Source organism: Fulmarus glacialis, unplaced genomic scaffold (genome assembly GCF_000690835.1).
Source record: "Fulmarus glacialis isolate BGI_N327 unplaced genomic scaffold, ASM69083v1 scaffold49763, whole genome shotgun sequence".
Lineage (NCBI taxonomy): Eukaryota > Metazoa > Chordata > Aves > Procellariiformes > Procellariidae > Fulmarus > Fulmarus glacialis.
This window is the reverse complement of record NW_009203295.1, coordinates 1,786-21,161: the sequence shown is the minus strand read 5'-3', so window position 1 is coordinate 21,161 and position 19,376 is coordinate 1,786. Positions and strand designations below refer to the sequence as shown.

General features: G+C 50.5%; 1 protein-coding gene across 1 annotated transcript; it reads right to left on the bottom strand.

Moving 5' to 3' along the window:
• Nucleotides 1-10,965: 10,965 nt before the first annotated feature.
• ALOX5AP (arachidonate 5-lipoxygenase-activating protein) lies at nucleotides 10,966-18,800 on the bottom strand. The gene is made up of 5 exons (XM_009574577.1): nucleotides 18,675-18,800; nucleotides 13,972-14,071; nucleotides 12,687-12,757; nucleotides 11,943-12,024; nucleotides 10,966-11,442 (listed from the first exon to the last, which is right to left on the bottom strand). The coding sequence occupies exons 1-5, from the start codon at nucleotides 18,742-18,744 to the stop codon at nucleotides 11,280-11,282; spliced, it is 486 nt and encodes a 161-aa protein (XP_009572872.1). The 5' UTR covers nucleotides 18,745-18,800; the 3' UTR covers nucleotides 10,966-11,279.
• Between the last annotated feature and the right edge of the window lie 576 nt (nucleotides 18,801-19,376).

Here is a 19,376-nt window from a genome sequence, read left to right as displayed (position 1 = left end):
TCTATGATTCTATGATTCTATATTGCTAATGCTGCTCTTTTGGTTTTCTTTATCCCTTGCTTTCTTAGATGCTTAATACATACTTGCTAACACCAGGTATGAGATCTCAGTGCTGCAATAGCGCTCTCTGCCTTCTTAATCCTCCCCTTCCTAGAAGGACCTTCTGAAGGTATTTCTAGACATTAACCAACAGTTCCTCTGCAGGGTTCGAGTTTGTTGTTGGGAGTCACTGCTCTTCCTTCAGAGTGCTCCTTCAGTGGGACAACATGGTCTGCTATAGCTCTGCCATAGCTCTGCTGTATCTCAGCATCCACTCAGGGCAATCAGATGCAATTTAGGACAGCTCCATCATTTCGTGATGGGTTTCTGCCTTGTGCTGACCCGCTTCTCTGTAACCCTTCGTGCATGTGTGTTTGTGTATGTGAATCATGTCCAATAGAGTGATATACACCTATGTACATAGAATAGATGTATTTCTGATGAAAGACAGGTCTGATAATTGCATAAATAAAAGACTACAGATAATGGAAATAAAATCAATGTACCCGGGCAGGAAATAAGCGAGTCACTGATATGAAATGCACATTACACTACTGACAGGTGTTTTAATATAGCTTGTGAGTAAGGGATTTATTTATAAGAAAAAAGCTAAGACAAAACCTCAGAGTATAATTATTTATCCAGCTATGCAATTATTAGTTATAAATCTCTAAAATGTCTGAGAAAGTGTTTGGGGAAATGCCAAGTCTGGCTCTGTGTGAAATGCTATTGCTAGGAACCGTGTTATTCCTACTGATATATTATGGCCAAAGACACCAGAGACTTTCCATTTTCTGGGAGCTCTGCCTTTTTGCAGCAAGAAATGTGCTTTCAGTGATGGCTTTAATATCATGTTACAGGCTCCGGCCACACAGGGGAGGAGGAATGGCGGTAGTTGGGCCTTTCTGGATTAAATGTCTATTATATCGTTGCCAGGGACAACAGGGGACTGGGTTTAATGACCCAGGTGGTCCCTTCGTATTCTGTACTCATATCCTCTGCTATTCAAATGGTTCCTTGGGGATCTGCCTGATCAAATATGAATTGCACTAAATCCTGAGACCTGTTGGAAGAGCATCGGCCTAAGTGATATAATATGTGCTGAGGCAGAAGAGGAGCATGTGAGTTAGCCAGGCTCAACTTACCCTATCCCGGCCCCAAGGCTACAGTGTTTGAGACACAGGACAGTGACAGGTCCTCAGGAGCAGGGGACAGAGCTCTGCTGCCCTCCCAGCCACTGCGCAAAGGGGTCCTTTGCTAGAAGCTGGCACTGGCTCTGTTTCAGGTCTCTCTGCACCTTCCATCCAAGGCACACCTCATCCTGGAAGGCTCCTGTACCCAAAATCTCAACGCCACTAGACATTTGCCAGCGGTAAAGTAATAAACTCCATAATGTAATCAGTAGGGTCTCCTGGCATAACAAGCAGGGTACCAGTACAAGAACTTTGGATATATGCCATAATTTTAGCGTTACCCCCATAGGTGGTGAATATAAAGAATAAGTTATGTACCCTTGTATAGTTTCCACAGGGCTATACTACAATTGTACACTTATGGCAGGGATATCTTAAGCATACCTCCCACAAATTTCTACTGCGGTTTATAATGAAAGACCAAGAAACTGGACCAGTAACGAACTTTAGATCCCTTGTTAGTGTAAAACATATTACAGTAGTCAAGCACAGGAAAAAGACAATTAGCATTTGCCATCTGGGTTAGAAAACCCCAGACAGCAACAGTAAAGAACACTGCCATGCTGGGAATGAAACTTTCATGAAACCTTGTCCAATTGACATTTGCCAAGGCCCATCGCAGACTGGTTTGAACGAGGTTTCGGAAGCTGTCCACATAGAGGCTTCCTGGGATATATAGCCTTCCTAGGCTTGCTACACCTCCACTGTAAATCGAAGAGCTGCAACACAGGCTGTGCTGAAGAAACGATTGCTGCATCACCCTCTGTGTTTCCTCAGCCCGGAAGGGAGGGAGGGAAGCATTAAGGATCCTGCCAAAGTGTTGCCCTGAGCCACGCTTTCACAGTTGCTGGCACTGTATTTGTGCTGGCTCTCCTGGAGGCATACATCTGATCTAGGTCTGCCCTGAGCCTGCATTCAGTGGCATTTTTGCTGAAGGAGGCCAAGCACGGGATGCAGTGCGTGCAATGGTGCAGGCTGCAGGTGCTTTGGGTGGCACTGCAGGGTGCATGCACCCTGTCTTTCATGCCTTCCGCATGGCTGCCTCTGCCATACTTGTATGAAAAAACCCTGGGTGAAGGTAGCACATCAGTCCCAGGATGCCAATTCTTCCATAAATGAGGGCTTCAGCCTGCCACCCCCACCACCTCCTGAGTGTCTTGTGCAAGCTGCAGTGGGTCCAGCAGTGTGGGTTGGCGTGTGCCACCAGTCCTGCAAGTGGCAGTTCAGATACAACTTGGCTTCCTGCTCTCTCCAGCCCCCATGTAACACAACAGTCTCAGAGCAGAGCTGTTGCCACTGGCTGCATTGCTAAATTTCTCATTGGTAAGAAAGGTTCAGAGCGTCAGCACCACGTCTCATGAAGTCTAGGTCCAGGAAAAGGGTGCTGAGCACCAGCAGTGACTTGCAGTGGACGGACCTCAGGATGGGAGTGATGGTGTTTGCCTGTGAGGGATCACCTTTCCGTGGCGTGGAGGATGGAGTGATGAGAGGACAGTCACTGGGAGGTGGCAACCTCTGCCCACAGTCAGCAGGGTGACTCAGGACATTGGCAAGCTGCATCTCGGAGGTTTTGCCCCACGTTGCTTTCAAGTGATAGCAGTACAGGAGGTCAGGGTAGGTTTTGCTTGTGTGAGCTTCCCCAGGTGGATTGGGGTTGCCAATGGGATGCTAACTCGGTGGGGTGCTGCTTGGCATCACCACAGGCCCCAGGACCTGTCTCCTCACCCAAGCCACAAGGAGACTGTTCAGACCCACCTCAGTTACTGCCCTTGGGGCTGCGGCTGTGCAGAGCTCCCGCACAAGGACCGCGCCATGCCCCGGGCCAGCAGAGAGGTCTCCTCCCCTGGGAAATGTTAGGAGGAGGCTACTTCTCCACTGCAAGCCCTGGAGCAGGTTGGTGCCATCCAGGCTTGAGGTTTCTGTGTGACTGATGGTCGTCTGCTGGTGGAGAGAGAAAACAAGCCCTGCCCAGCTACGGTCTTGAGGGCCTGTGGACTAATCTTTCTTTCATTTACAGTGCTGAATTTTTCATGCTATCCTAATAAAACCCACTTGTACCATCCCGTAGTCATTTGCTGAATCACTTGACAAAGGAACAGATTTGGCAGGGTGTCTCTTACTTGATTTGCAGCATGCATCACTGCTCCATTCCCCTCGCCTTGGTGGAGAGCCATGGTGCCCTTTGCAAAATTAGCTGGGAGCAGCAATTCATCAAAACATAAGATCAGCTGCACTGAGTCAAACCAAAAATTCTGGTTGACATGATCCTGCCTCTGACGGTGGCTGAGAGCAGATCCCTGTGAACGGGAGTAAGCACAGGGCAAACACAGCGATACTCTCCAAGCCTCCTATGATTTCTGGCTGCATTTAAAACCTGCACAGGATGACACCACTGATCTCAAGTCCAACACCATAACTACCCAGGCATCATCCAAGTGCAACCTTAGCTACACCGAGCCAAACACAACTCACAGCCACAGGCAGAGGCTGCACCCTTCGCTTCCCACCCTGCAATTAATCTTGCAGCAGCTCTGGCCTCTCAGGCTCTTCCTGCAGACCGCTGTAACCCACAGAAATGGGTGGTCTTCTGCCATTTCAGGGGGTGGAGTGGCTCAGGGAAAGATCTGCTGGGTGCTGTAGCTGAAGCAAAGGTGGGAATGAGACACCAGGACCAGGACTGGGAAAGAAGGGTTGGGAAAAGCACAGGGAGTTATGAACTATCTCCTTCCAGTGCCTGCAAGTTATCGGATGTGCCTAGTGGTGTGTGAAACCGCAGCCTTGCCATGTGATGTGCAACCTCACGTCTCGACCTTCACTCGCCACTCATTATTTGCACGGTGGCAGCACGTGGGACACCCGACCAGATCCCCTCACGCCCACTCAGCGGTGCAAAAGCTTCACCTGAGGCAGCCCTGCGCATCACGCAGCTGTCAGTGGGTCCGGACTGCCCACGGCAGCGCGGATGAGCGTCTCCGCATCCCACAGTGAGCAAACACCCAGCACGTCGCTCCCTGCACCTGATGAGTGCCAGGAACACGGCTCTGGTGAGGTCCCATTGTTTCAAATTAGGATGTTGAACATGCTGCCAGCTGGCAGCTCCTCAGACCACACAGTGCGGCGGGGAAACCAGCATGTGTCGCAGGGGATCTAGGGGTGCAGAGGGAAAGGAGGCGAGGGATGATCCAGCCTGCCGGAGCAGCCCACCGCGGAGCGGGAGGTGATGCAGGGCACTCAACACCTTGGAGGCCAGGGCAAACACGTTTTACATCAAAATACTGGAGCTGGGTACCACTGATGTGCAAATGTGGTAAGCCTTGAGCTGTGGCCTTGCAGCATCCGAGAAATGCTGCGCTCAGGGAGGTGCGTCCAGTCCCACAGGGAAGCAGTGGCTCCGGCAGGAAGGGGACTTGCTGGCACCTCATGGGAGCAAACGGCCTGCTGGCCCAGGCCACCTCGCCAGGGAGATTGGGCTGTGGAAGGGTAGGGGAGTGTCACTGTTCATCTACATTTCTGCTTTTCATTTCTCCCTTTTCATAAAAGACTGTTTCCAAGGTAGTGTGGCTTGTGCGTGAACAGGAAAAGTTCAGCTGACTTTTGCCAGGGAGCTGGAGCTGATGTTTTATTAGCAACCTCTTCAAATTTGAGCTGAGACTGTGCAGCTGCCAGTGAAGCCCTGTCAGAAGGGTTACATCCTCCTACTTCAGTCAAAAAAAAAAAAAAAATTACAAACTTAAGCTCCTATTTGGGAAATGAAAGCACTTTTCTGAAAACAGAAGGTGGGACAAGCAATGACTGGCTGGGGTTTTGGTCCCCATAACATGCCTGGACAGAGTTTCCTGCTGCTATTTTCCATCTGTGAGCTGTGTCACTAGTATGTCATGGGTAGGGACTGTGCTGTCAGAGATCTGCAGCAGAGGTTGCAAGCTTGGCAGAATCCAGGTACACTCATGGGATGTCGTGTCAATCCTACAGGCAGTATGAGGTGAGAGAAGGGGGGGTTTGGCCTCTGGGTGACTCTGTGATAACTCGGTGTGAATTAGGGGAAGGAAACCTCACCCATGTAGGAGCGCTTCAAGACTAATACATCTGCACAGCATTTACACTGCACAGAGGGGAAACCCCGTGAGCTCCACAAGTATTTCTGTTGGGGTCCCCACCTGTCGCAATGGGGATCAGGGCACTAGGATGGGTTAAAAACAAGCCAATATAGAGGAAAAAAAAGGTTGTTTTCAGCCAGATCAGCTCCCTGCCCTGGCTCCCAGGCGGCTCTGCCAACAGGCATATTGACTGGACAGAGGGATGTGGAGAGGACAACAAACATGGAGAGGGATGAACGAGGGGCTGGCACTGAAGGGGATGCTTGGGAAGCCTGATGAGAGCAGGGAGAGGGGGCACGTGGGATTTGGGGAATGAGATCAGAGCTGGGCTGAGCAGTGGGTTTATGCCATGAAAACTATTCTTTTCTGCTTTTCAGCACTGCCTCTGCTGAAGTCATGTGGAGCAAGATACGCTCCAAGAAACCACAGTATTGTTAAACAAAGCTCAGGACTGAGCTGTAACTTAAACTCTAATAAATGACTGCCTGCTTTGGTTTATGGCTGAAGCTGTCTAGTCTGGGAGAAGTAAATCTTTCCACCAGCATCTGTCCACCAGCAAGGGTACGCGGTCCCCACTGAGGTGAGAGAGCACAGGGACGCAGCAGCCCACAGGACCGCAGCCCCACGGCTGCTGGCGGGGACATGCACCGTCCCCTCCCATCCGCTGAGGGCAGTGGGCAGGCTGGTGCTGCCTTTTGAAAAGAAATTCCTTTGCTGCAGCACAAACGAAAAGCATGAAGCAGCTGGCCAGGAGACATCGTGCTGCTCTGCTTAATCCCAGAGCACTGAGGGGGTTCTTGCTGGGTCAGACTGTCCCCCCTCTGAAGTGCTGTGCCAAAAGCACAGAAAACATTGTTTGGGGATGAAGGCAGCGGTGGCACTCTTGGGAAAACACAGGAACAATAAATCAACCATATGCTTGTACAAGTGGTGGCAAATAGCAGCGCAGCAGGCGGCAGCCCCTCTCCTAAGCCTCCCGAAGCATCCCCTGGCCTTGCGAAAGGTCATGGCATGCAAGCAGTCCCTGCCAGATCCCACATGGCAGAAACGGCACTGCTGTAACCGTGAGTTTAACTCCACAGCAATGCCATCACGCCTTTATTTTTTTAAGTGAAAACCACATCCCGTGCTCTCTCCGCGCCCCACATCATGGCTGGTGCATTGGAGTCTGGTCCCCTTCCCCCGGGGACAAGTGGGAAGCGCCCAGCGGATGGCATCCGAGCAGCTCAGTAGGCAGCCCAGCATGAAGCCCCGGGAGCTTCTCTGGCTGATGAAATCATCTTGCAGTGTGAAGATCCTCGCAGCTGAAATTGAAAAGTTATTTATTTCTCCTCTAAAGGGGAAAAACAGCTCGCTGTGGAGGCTGTTTGTCCTTTGGGGCAGGAATCTCCCTTTTGCCAGCTTTTGTGTCTCTGCGCGCTGGCTGGGGGCAGTGAGATGCTCTGGCAGGCAGGATGGATGCAGCAGTGCTGATGCCCTCCCTCCACCGGGGCAGACACACCGAGGGGCAGAGGTCAGGTACTGGCCCAAGCTGTTCCTCTCCACGGCATGTGTTTTCCTGGCATTCACGGCAGTGCTGCTAAAAGCAGCTTTCTCTGCTGCAGCCAGTTAGTGGTGCACAGGATGCTTCTCCATCCTAATCCCTCGAGGCACTGAACCGCCTTGAGCCACAGCTGAGGTGCCCTGCACCCTCCCCGACAGCCCCGGGGACAGCAATCTTCATTACCCAAAGGGATGGTGAACCTCGTACGTGTTCCCCGGGTGCTTCGAAGGGATGTCACAGCCTCCGAGGTCCTTCCTCCTCCCGGGTGTCAGCATGTCCTCTGCAGGAACGCTGGGCAGGCGCTACTGGGCTCTGCAGCTCACCGAGGGGCTTTTCCATGGGAATGCTCACCCTGCTCACTCCGGCTGGAACATGAGACCAATTTAAAATCACCCAGGGAATGGTTTTACCACTATTCTCATTCTGTGCTGCCCTTTCACTTATCGAGGGTGGACAACTTCCAAGCATTCCCCGCATGGCCTAATCCTGCTCCCACTGTGGTCTGCAAAAGGCACAGCACTGACTTGGGCCAGTGCTCAATGCTTTGCAGCATCCCACCCCAACAGGGCATTTGAAAGGTTTCTGTGAATGTTAAACCAGCTGCTCTGCTAGAAGAAAGTAATCTCAGGGCAGATGAGAGAGCTGAAGAAGCTGCCCAGGGCCAGTCTTTGCTCCACGCCAGCAGAACTGCTCTCCCAATCCTCAGAGACTTATTTGGAAACTTGACTTGGGTAAACGTGACTCAGACCAAGCTGATACTGCACAGGCCGATTTTGCAAGTTCTGGGAAACTGGGAATCTGGGAAATACTGCAGGAAACCCTTGTGGGTGATGCGCACAGGTTTCTTATCCCACTTGGATGTTACCTGCTTGCTTGGACCCTGTGCTAAGCAGGACTGCTCACTTCGTGATGGGTAGAATGGAGGTCCTATTTCAGGACCGGGGCTCCTACATGCCAGAATAATAAAAAATAGCATTCAATAGCAACAACGCATCTTTTCAGAAATGTGGATGCCGTTGCATCACCGTCAGGCTTCAAACCCTCAAAGGAATGGCTCATCCCGGGGCCAGAAGCACCAGCGTGCCGATAGGGCCGAGTTTCCACTAGAGGGTTGTAGTGCTGTGCAGAAACAGACACAGTTACTGTGGCAGGAATATTGTGTGTACGCCTTTGTCAGCAGATCAAAAGCATCCTGCGATAGCCCAGCTTCCAGCAGTCTCCTCAGTCTCTGATATACACCGCCTGCAAGCTGCGAGAGGGCTGGGGCCTGAGCAACCCGCTTCCCTGCCTTCCCTGAAAAGCCTCTAGCATTCACATGACTCAGCACCTACTATATGTATATATATACACACACACAGATACACTGTGTCTATGCGTATACACACAGAGAAAATATGTTTATCTGTGTGCGTGGGATTTCGATGCACAAACAGCCACGCAGCGTGGTGATGACACACCATCACAAGGAGCTGGGGCATCTCTGGTGGAGCAAAGCCCACAGCCTGGCAACATGGCGAACAGGACAATTAGCAGCATCAGCGCAATCAGCAGGATGGGAAAGCGATAGCTGTTCGCATACAGCCCCTGCTCCAGGCCAGGAGCTGCCATGCCATGTGCTGCACCAAATGTGGGTGCTGGCCCCCGGAGCTTGCAAGCCAGCCTTGAACGGGAGTTGTCAGAGGGACCTGCCACTTCTGCCACCAGTCATGCCCCCACGTCCAATGCAGCTCAGTAGGTCCTAGTGAGTTCATGTGTATGTGACCCCAGTATGCACCTGTACATCTTTTACAGTAGTGTATGTATTTTTGCATGTGGATCTATAGAACCATAGAATCATAGAAGGGTTTGGGTTGGAAGGACCTTTAAAGGTCATCTAGTCCAACTCCCCTGCGATAAGCCTATGTTTGCGGCTTTCTGAGTAGCTGGTGTGCAAAGTGCTGGCAACTGTACCGCCCAGAACAGGGTGGTTTTACTGCCGAAAACAAAAACTGGAGTTGTCTAACACAGTGGGGAAAGCCCAAATAGCACTGACGTTGTCTGCCTTTCGAAGAAAGAGTGGGAAGGCAAATGCAACCACAAGGCTTGCCTGTAACATGGAAAATACAGTGTGACGTTCACAGAGTATTTACATAGTGATTGATTTATGTACCACCTGTTTGTCTGACACTATCACCGTTTCCATTTATAGATAGATGGAAAATAGATTTTGCCTACATTTTCATCTCTTTTGTTATCAGAAAGGCTTTGAGGGAGTAAGTAGGAGATATTCTTGCAAAATAAATTATTACAGCAAAAGATGGGCCTTTGTTCCCTCGGAAGATTACCTGATCTTACCTAAATACAGATGTGTAGAAACCAACTGTCGAGTCAACAGAGAGGCCTGAGAGTGCTGGCATAGATTATCATCTGACCCAAAATAGACATTTGAATCCCCTGCCCTTCATAGCTGGCTGGTGGAGTGCCTCTTCTCATGCCAGTAGGAGACATCAGAAGGAGGTCAAGTAAGCTGCTTCTTGCTATAGAAGACAAAAAGGCACTGGGGAGACTCATCCAGCTGGGGAGACCTGCAAGGTGGACACATAGGGTTGGGAGAGCCACCTCCTACAAGTTATGGTCTCCATAAACAAGTCTCAGACCTCAGGGAGACCAGACTGGCTGGAGAGCAGGGACTGTGGTGCTTGTGAAGCATCTCCTCCTCTGAAACGAGTAAGGGTGGTGGCAGCATGAGCCTTTGCTGATACCAGCAATGCAGAAGAGCTCTGAAACTCCAGACCACAGGGGTTACCCCTCTCCTCCTGAGGTGCTGCCATCCCTTGGTGGGCTGACCCCATGGGGCAGAAGGGCGGTGGGTCACCACTAAGGACGGGCAGCTGCTGATGAGCTATGTAGAGAGAGGGTGGCAGAGAAGCATGGTGTGAAGCAGGGTTTGGAGTGTAAGGTGGTTTGAGATGGAGGGGAGGGAAGGAACGTAAGTGCTGTGCCCTGGAATAAGGTGTTTCAGCAGCTATCGGTTAGGAGGTTAGATTATATTTTTTGAATTACCTATTCTAACCAGTAAGAACATTTATTAGCTAATCATCATACAATAAATATGCTTATTACTAACCTTTCACATCTAAAATTCCTGTAGATGATAAGAAAAAAAAGGGGCTGTGTTATTTTGGCAGTGCGAATGCTCAGGTGCAGAGGAGAGCAGCCGTGCGCCATTGGGCAGCAACAAAACCCGCCAGCCTTGATGTGGTACAAAGGCAGGCGGCTTTCAGCGCCTGCTTTTTCAAACAGCTCTGCAAACCCTCTTCTCACATAGCGAGGAGTCTCTGTCCCTCCCAAAGGAGTCATAAAATACAGCTTTATCCATCCTGCATGCGGTAATCAGACAGGCTTAAGGGCTTAAGCACTCATAGGGTAGCAATGTTTAAAAAGATTGCGCCGGCCTCTTTGCCTACCTCGGTACGCTTCTCTAATCAAACTGCTCCTCGGTATGGACTTGTAGGGGCACATTGTTAGTTGATGGAGGCAGAAAATTGAACCTGCCAGTAGAGAGGGAGTTGTTAAACTCACGTCCTTGCGAAGCCGTGCCCGGGGCGATTAGCAGCTCGCACAAAGAGCCCGGTGCTGCTCCCCTTGCTCAGCTCACTGGCCAGCTGCTGAGCCATGGAACATTGGGATCACGCACCAGGCAAAGAAGATGGGAGCAAACAGATTTCATCCTTTTAGACTGTTTTATTAAACAAAGCCAAGCAAAACAAAACCAACCCCACCATCAATACACCAGCTCCTCATTTACGCAGAGCCCCTTTCCACAGCTCTGGGAGAACAAAAAGGCTGAAGTGTAAATGAGATCACTGTCGGGAGCGCTACGCACATGAATATTTATCAAGAAAGACCAGACAGGGGCCAATTTGCCGCCCTCCTGCAGCAGTGGGAGCTCGGTCATCAAAAAGTAGGAGGGAAAGGGTAAGTGAAGAGGCTGGTCCATGCCTTTGCGTGGGCAGGGGCGTGTGAGATGCTGGCAAAAGGCTGTGCTTGTGTGTGAGGATAACAGTGGGAGCCAGGAATGACGCTGAAAAGCTCCTGGGTTTTGGGACAAAAGCTAAGTACAACGCAGTTATGAAGCAAGCATACAATGTCCCTTCCAGTCATTCAATCAGCTGGCAAGCTGCACTTATGGAAAAAACTCTAAAGAATTAACTGGAAGTTGTTACCATTCCTTGGGCATGCCGAGTGCTCACGATAAATCTTTTTCCTGAAGGAAAAAGCAAGGTTAAATCAAACTACAAAGCCCATCAAGCATGAGATTTACAGCAATCTAAAAGGGTTACGGGTTCATTTCTTAAACAGTTGAATTATGGCTGCTTCTGGGTATCAATATATTAAGCACGCTGACCCCTTCAGTGCTGCAGGGAGCTACGGGATGAGCAGCAACGGAGAGATTGCGCTGGTTATTGTTTTTATGTACATTTCAAAGTCACTTCCAAAAAAGAAGATGAGATAGTAGTTGAGTATTCCAGCCACGGACATGAGGAACAGGAACAAAATGATGCGCTTTCCAAACAAGTAACCGGGAGTGCTGAGGAGACAGAAAGGGGGGAAAGCAGTTCGTTAACATATATCACCTCATGTGAGAAGCCCTCAGACTTTGGACTCTGCTGTTGACACCAGCTGAAACACCTTGGGGGCTGAGACAGAGGGGGCAAATTTCTGCTCTGCCTCGCATTGCTGCTCTGGCCAGCTGTGAGCTCTTAAATGCTATTTTCAGGATCTATTTCGGTCTGGATTTGGCCTCCTGCGCTCAGCAAAGGCTGCTGCTTACAAAAGGGAGGGACCCGTATGTCTTCTCAGCCGTCAAAGGCCGTGGGACAATCTTGTTCCACACGTGCTTAACAAGTTTTATCAACATAAAAGGAAGATCTTGTGCAAATAGTGGCACAAACACACAAACGTGTGTGTTTGCAGAGGCTGTGAGCAGGAGCTGCTGAAGCAGCAACTCTGTTCCCGCAGCTCCCCTGACCCCCGGTGCCACCGCACCTCCCACATCCGATTTTGTAAAGAGGCTCTGCAAGTCCTTACCTCTGAGTCCTTTCCCCCAGGTAGCCCACAAAGTACTTCTGCCTCACAAACAAGTACATCAGGCCGGCAAAGGCGGCAGGAGCTGGGTAAAGAATAAAACAACACGTTACAGACACCAGCACAGGTCTCTGTACGTACTGTCCCCATCTGCTGCCTGGGCTGGACTGGGAAACGGGAACCTGCAGCCTTGGGCTATGGAATGGTCACTGGAAGCAGGACAGAGAGGACATGTTTTGCATGGGAAACAGAGCACTTGCCTTGCCCTCACACCAGCTTTTCTGAAGACTTTGTGGGTGTAATCGTGCCCACAGCTGTGCCTACAGAAACCCGGTGTGCATCATGCTGGGCTCAGGAAGGAGGGTGCCGGCTCAGGCACTGCCTTCACCAGAAATAAAAGGCAGCCAAGAGATGCCCGGGGTGAATAACGTGGCATCCAGCATCCAAGTACTGGGGGATGTAACAGAGGGATCACCCAAAACAGAGGGATCTCATCTGTAATGGCTATGTGGGAAACATCCCTGGCCTGGACTGTCCGGAATCATGTCTGGAAACATGTCTGCTAGCATAAACCATGCCAGGGAGTGTGCTGCTAACTAAACAGCATGGGTAGCTGCAGGATAGCCGGGTGAGACTGGTATCCCCGCTGTGGGAGAACTTGGTCCCTGGAAGCGTAACCTCTGAAATGCTCACCATTCCTTGTTGAAAGTGGTGCAAGGTTGAAGAGGGAAAAAACCTGTGTGTTACCTGGGCTGCAGAGAAGGCCAGCGCACCAAAGCACGGCCAGAAACGTAGGGTACGCGTGTCCGCAGTTCTGGCTAGAAAGGAATTTGTCAGAAAGAAATCAGAACACGGGGAAAATAGAAACAAAATCAACATGTTTCATGAGCAAAGGGTGGTGGGGGGTGAATTTGGGCTGCGCTAATGCTGCTGTGGGTGGGCTTTTACCCCAGAGCGGCGGGAGGCCCCCGACCTGCCTGCGGCAGGCAGCTGCCGGGGGCTGGCTGGCGTGTCCCTGCCCGAACACGGTGGATGCCTCGCCCCCAGGTCTGCTTCCCTGTTCCCTCGCTCGGATAATGGATGCCTTTGTCCTGCCTGATGAGGAAAACAAACCGCCCCGCACACATGCCTGGCACCTGTGAAAGCCGCTTTCCTCCTCTAACCCGTTTGATCATGGCACATGTATAATAGACGCCATGTGCTTTATTGGCTTGGAAAATCCTTGTAATTAAGTCATGTTAATCAAGTTAGTGGCATTGAAAGCTGCATGAAACCAACAAAAGGAGAATCGCACCACAAGCAGGAGTGTCTCACAGCGTTAACCTGTGTCTTTGCAGGGGAACAGGAATGATTTCCAGCTGCCTCTTTTGGCTGGGAATGCTTTCCAAGGGGGAAGCACTCTGCTCTTGGCAGAGGTTGCACACCTGTGAAGGGCAGCACTGGGATGTCCCATCCGGTTTCAAGCACATCATCAGTACTTCACGGGTAATAAAAAATATTTTATGTTCTTTTCTCTTCTGGATCGGAATTAATTTTCCCTCTGCTTTCCCTGAAGGGATGGCAAAGACAAGAGGTACAGATGTGGCGGAGAAGCGGAGAGCCGTGTGTCGAGGGAGCTGCCCAGGGACCGAGAAGTTTGTACGAGCTCTGCCACCGACCTGCTCCTCGGCAAGTCAGGGTGTCTCCGCTGGCTCTTTCCTTTTGAGCCGCAGTGCCTTTGGGACACCGACTGTGCTTGTATCACACTTCCAGCATTAGCTACTGCTGGGTGAACGGGCTCCCAAATGAAGCGACATAAAACACACAAGGGTTGCAAGTCCAATATAGATAAAGCACCTGATGTCCAGAAAGGAGCTGGGGTCACCAGTAAACATATTGGAGAACCGTGGGTCTAAACGCCTCTGCAATGCACACAGCAATGGGACTGCAGACCAAAGTCTGGACCCCAAAAAAGGGTTTGGATTAAACCCTAACAAAGAGAGAGACGAACCCTGCTCTGCCCCCACCGGCTCCTCAGGGCTTGCCTACTCACTTGGCAGTGTAGACACGGTCGAAGGCAGACGATCCCAGCCTCTGGAACCCCTTGCCGTTGCAGTGCTTGCTTTCATGCTCCACTTTGTTAGCAAAAAAAGCTGTTAAAAAAACACAAAGTGTTTGATCTGAGATGTAATTTGGAGATATTGCAGGAGCTGGGCTTTGTGGGCTCAGCTCTGTTCTCAGGAGCGTCCAGGCTGGATGGCAGGAGAGGATGCTGGTGCGTGGAGATGCAGGATGTGGCCAGCGCGCTCGCTCTGTCACTGTGGTATAACCAAACCCCTTGTGCAAGGGCGCAGTGCGGCGTGACCTCACATCCCCACGTGTTTATATGTGACTGGCAGCAGGCTCTCACCTCTGAGCCCTGCTTCATCCCTGCACTGCACTTCTGGCAGCCCTAACCTCTGCCTGCTGCGGAAGTACAGCCCAGACTTGATCCTTTGTGCCCCCAGAGGGAAAAAAGCTTTCTAGACAGACCTGCCAAACCCAATTCTCGCTCTCCAGCAGGGCCAGTTCATTTTCCAGAAAGGCCCATTGAAAACCTGCTCCTGATGGCTGATTTCTGTGTGTCCATCTTGTGTGTATCCTCCTTTTAAGCAACAGCGATGTGTCAGGGTGTTAGCTGCTGTAAAAATGCATCATGCACTTGACAAACACATTTTATCTGATGACACTAAACCAGAGACCATCAGTCATGTGTCTAAATATACCAGACAGAGCCCTGACAGGCTACAAGCTGCAAGCTTTGTATTATCGTGCATCCCATCTCAGCGAACCCGAATCACTCTATGGTTTAGAATATTAGCCAAAGATATATATAAAAGATAACCAATCAGGAAAGACATTATTACAACAATAGAAGTGTAACTTGATAAGCTGCAGGATTTCATCCCTGGAATCTGAAAAGTTACCTCTTTTTTCTCCTCACTGATGCTGTAAGGAGGTCTTTTGTACTTCCACTGCCTTCACTAAAAGTTACTGAATTTTTTGCTTTCCAAAATCATGTGATTCGCTGGGTACATACAGCCTTTCTCCAGAAAATCCCGCAGTGCTTTAAGCCAGCATCCCCACTCTGAGCCGGTCTGCAGACCCTCCCACTGCCACCAGCGCGGTGCACTGGCCGGCTCCTGGAGGAGCTGGCCCTGGGGGACCCAGAGCAGACAGCACAGCCACCGAGAGCTCCCAGCATCTCCGTCTGCACGCCACCCCAGTCTTTGGCATGGAGTCATTAACCTGCCCATGGGGTCTAAGAGGACCTAGTTGAAGAGGACTAGGTTGGACGGCAATTTTTTGTACAGTGCAAAGCTGCTGTTGGTAGGAAACCACTTCTTGCAGCTCTGGGACTGCATGGGCTCACTGGGATATACGGCATACCTCCTCCCTTCCTTTTAGCATGTATGTGAAATCACTAGAAGATGCCACAGCTTCAGAGGAAGCCAAGAGTAAGCTATATATACCTCCCTCTCCGCTGCCACAGGTGCTGCTGCTTCCCAAATGCCAGTGTGCCACTGCAGAGAGGCTCCACGATGCTGAGAGCCATCAGGCTGAACCCAGACACGTCCAATGTGACAGTGGTCACTGAGGATAAGAACTTGGAGGTGCTGGTGGTGATACTTGTGGTGCACAGTCTCTGGGATCAGGGCTGGGCAGGTATGGGGGTGCTGGGTCTCCCGGGAAGGATCTGGCTGTGGAGATCCAGGCATCTGTCCCGGAATCTTGCCATCTCTGACATGGTGTATGGATCCTTGGTCAACGGATGGGGCATTGGTAGGGTTATCATGTACACCCACGCCATGGATGAGGAGCAGGCTTTGTCTCACCTCACTTCAGAGACACTGAGAGGTGTTGGGCAGATGGATGTTTTCCTTCTGTAAACAGTGGGTGACGGAGAGAAACAGAGGAGAGGCACCTCTAGAGGTCAATCCATCCCTCAGAGAGCTACCGGCATGACAGAAACCACCCCACTGAAGTGCTGATCTTTCTCCCTTGACTCAGGAAAGAGCTTAGACAACCACCTCACATGAGATGTCCACCTCTTCGTTAGAGAAAATGCTTGGGTTGATTACCTCCAACCCACTGCAGCAGCTGCATTTCCTCAGGACCACATCGACCCCCAAGGTGAGGGCAGTGAATCGGAAGGGAACCCAGCATCTCACCATCATACGGAGAGGAAGAGCCTCCTGCTTCAAGTGAGCTTTTTGCCCTGAAAGTGGCTCCCTAGTTCTGTGGTTCCTTAGCCCTGCCAATCTCACATGCCCTGCAGGCTCCCAAAATCTCCCCAGAAGGCAGCCCAAGAAGTGGGTCCCAGCTACCTGAGGCTCAGCCAGGCTGAAGCTCTGCAAAGGACCGGAGCAGAGCTGACATCACATGCGGGGGTGGACCTCGCCATGGGTCTGTGCTCACATCTCAGCAACACTGGGCTCCTGTTAACCTGGCATTGGGGAAATGGAAGACTACAGCATGAAGCAGCTTGCAACACCATGGTTATATTTCCTGCTCTTTACTCTGAACTTCAAGGCAAGAGGGTGTTTTCACAAGCTGGCATGAGATGAGTGAGCAGAGCAGAGCTGGAGCTGAGGGGTTAATTCAGCTCAGCCTCACCAGGAGATGATGCCCTGAGGCTCCAGGGCTGCACAGGCTGCCCTGAGCCTGAACAACTGCAGTCCCACTCTGGTCAAGTTAATGTACAAGAATTAATCCAAGTCTGATTGTTTCACAAGTTCATGCCAACAGAAACCGTGTGCTGAAGCTCCGACCTGGTAAGTGCTGGCAAACATGCCATGCAGGTTGCCCCTTCTTTCCATTGACTTCACTTTGCTTCCTCCGTCCCGATCTGCTCAGCGATGACTGCTGATTTGCCCTGAAAGCTGCTAAATTGCAACATCTCTCTGACACAAGAACAAAACCTAAAGCTACATGTGTGACTCAGTGGCATCCGGCCACGCGAGTCATTCTGTAGAATATGGAGATTCCCGACACAGACAAGATGACAGTAAATGGACGTCAGATTGGGTCAGGACCACGGCCCACGTCCAGCTTCGGGAATAACAGCATTCACCCAAACTGTTTTCTAATCCTGCACCAGATGCAGAAAAGCATATAAACCTGAATTGACATGGTACTGACTTCACATACTTAAAGAGAGTCAGGCAGATGCCCAAGTGCTTTGCTGAACCAGAGCCATAGCAAGAGTTCAGTACAACTGATATCCCTTGACAAGCATTTCTACTGCCTTAAGTATTGCATTTGTTGCAGGACTGCATATCGGTCAAGTCTTTCGAGACAGAAAGCTTGGGAAGAGGAAATCAGAAGACACAAGGTCTGAAATCATGGTTTAGGGCTGTGTGCCACTCGTGCTTGGCACGCTAAGTCCTCTGCCAAGCACCGTGCTGCCCGTTGGCAGCAGCTGGGTCAATAATCTCAGAGACAGATTTCCATGAGGTGAAAGTGTGTGTCAGGCTGGAAGGCAAATGCCCAAGTTTCAGAGTGAGAGGAAAAAAATGTAAATAAAGTCATCTGGCTAAATAGCAAGAAATGTATATTTGACATATTTTTTTTAATTGCGGTATGTGCTCTGATCTCAACGTGCAATATTCTGGTGACATCACACACTGTGCATTTACCAGAAAACAGCATTGGGTTAAACGATGTGGCATTTAGTGCCTATGTCAAAACTAAACCAGTCTGCATCTCTTTTTTTCGCTCTCTGGCAGCCAGGCTTATGCTGAGGCTCCCACCACTTCCCCTCTCTGCAGCGGGCCAAGAATAGCCCACTTCCTAGGACGGAACGTGGGGTTTGCGCTCCATGGGAATCTCCCATTCGTACCAAGAAGCCTTCACAGAAGATTTGTAGCATTTGCATCAGCCCCCCATCCCTCTGCTGACTCTCCTTGAACCTGGGTGATCTCAATGCAGCTGTGGCAAAACTCACTCCCTTCTCTGTTTTCTGGGCAGAATTTCCTGCTAAAATGATTAAGTATTTGTAAGAGACGATGATCAAGTTAAAACCAGATTTGCACAAGAGAGAAACTTGTTGTTTTATTTAAAAAATTCTGAAGAATAGTAGGGACTACAGAGGTCTGAGTAAGAGCTAAAAAAGGAAACTTCTCCATTGCAGGAAATGCACAGTGTTCTTGGGACCGCAGTTAATTGAGCTTAATTGGACTGTAGGACCTGGAGATGAAGGAAAGCAGGAGAGCTGCCTGCCCACAAATAACGCAGACAGACTCCTCCGATGAGTCGGTGCAGTTTTGCCCCCTTTTCCCAGTTCCATGCAAAGGTCTGACCCATCGCAGCCCCCCGGGGCCACGGCCCCTGCCCACGGCAGCAGGGCTCCGGCTGGAGAGCAGCCCCGTCTGCCCACATCAGGGACTTCAGCCAGGAAAGGAGGTCTCAGTCATCAAATCGAAATGCATATTGTCACAGGGTACCCCAGCATATTAGTCCTTTCATTAGCTGACACATGTATAACGAACTCACTCTAGAATATCACAGAGTAGGACCACGCGACTGCCAAGATACTGCAACAACAGCATGCAAAATTATATGCTTAGAAGGTAATTTCTAAAGCCAAAGTCATGCCTAAGCACACACACACTTATAACCAGGGATTATCTATCCAAAGATTAGATCAGCATACATCATCCTGAACTTGTCTCAGCTCCCTTTTAGCCCTTAAATAAATGCTTATTTTTGTCTTACCATTCTGGACAACACTTATCAAGGTGACAATGGCGAGCAGGACAACGCTTCCCAGGGTTTCCTGGTCCATTTTGCGAGCGGGCCGTTGGGGTGGACGGTGCAGTCTCAGCGGCAGCTCAGCCCTGCAAGCACAGAAGGAGGAAGCGAAGGTCTGTCTTATCTTGAATCGTGAAACACTTCCTATGGCTTCACAGGAGTGCGGCAGCACCCTGCGCGCGGGTGCCTGTCAGAGCAACACAGCCACAAACCCACTCATTCACTCATCATATACAGATGAAGCCCAGAGAAACAAGACATTATCTGTCTGTGATCTAAGTGGATATATAATGTGGAAAGATATCTATTGCCCTTCCTGCACAGGAGCAAAATAGCAACCTTGAGATCTAAAGTTTGTCTAAGCATTTCGCTAGCTGTGTGGAACAGCAGAAAGGCTGGAAGAGACCAGCCGGGCTGCCACGGCATTGCCTGCAAGTGCCTGACCACCCCACAAGTAGCTGGGAGGAGAAATAAGTCTCAATAACACTGCTGCTCTTAGACATGTATCCTCCCTGGTCACATCTCCATCAGCCTTACCAGTGAGGAGACCCCAGGTCTCCAGGTCACAAACAAAAGCTCCTGATCCATCTGGCATATTTGAACGAGCACTACACACATGCTGTGAGCATCGTGGGTGGGCACAGATATATGTCTTTCATTACCAGG

Excerpts from the sequence above, each read along its gene's own strand:
- ALOX5AP (XM_009574577.1), bottom strand. The coding sequence starts at position 18,744 with ATGGACCAGGAAACCCTGGGAAGCGTTGTCCTGCTCGCCATTGTCACC. Across the intron at positions 14,072-18,674 it reads GATAAGTGTTGTCCAGAATG|CTTTTTTTGCTAACAAAGTG; the intron begins GTAAGACAAAAA and ends TTTTTTTAACAG. Across the intron at positions 11,443-11,942 it reads CTGGGGGAAAGGACTCAGAG|CACTCCCGGTTACTTGTTTG; the intron begins GTAAGGACTTGC and ends CTGTCTCCTCAG.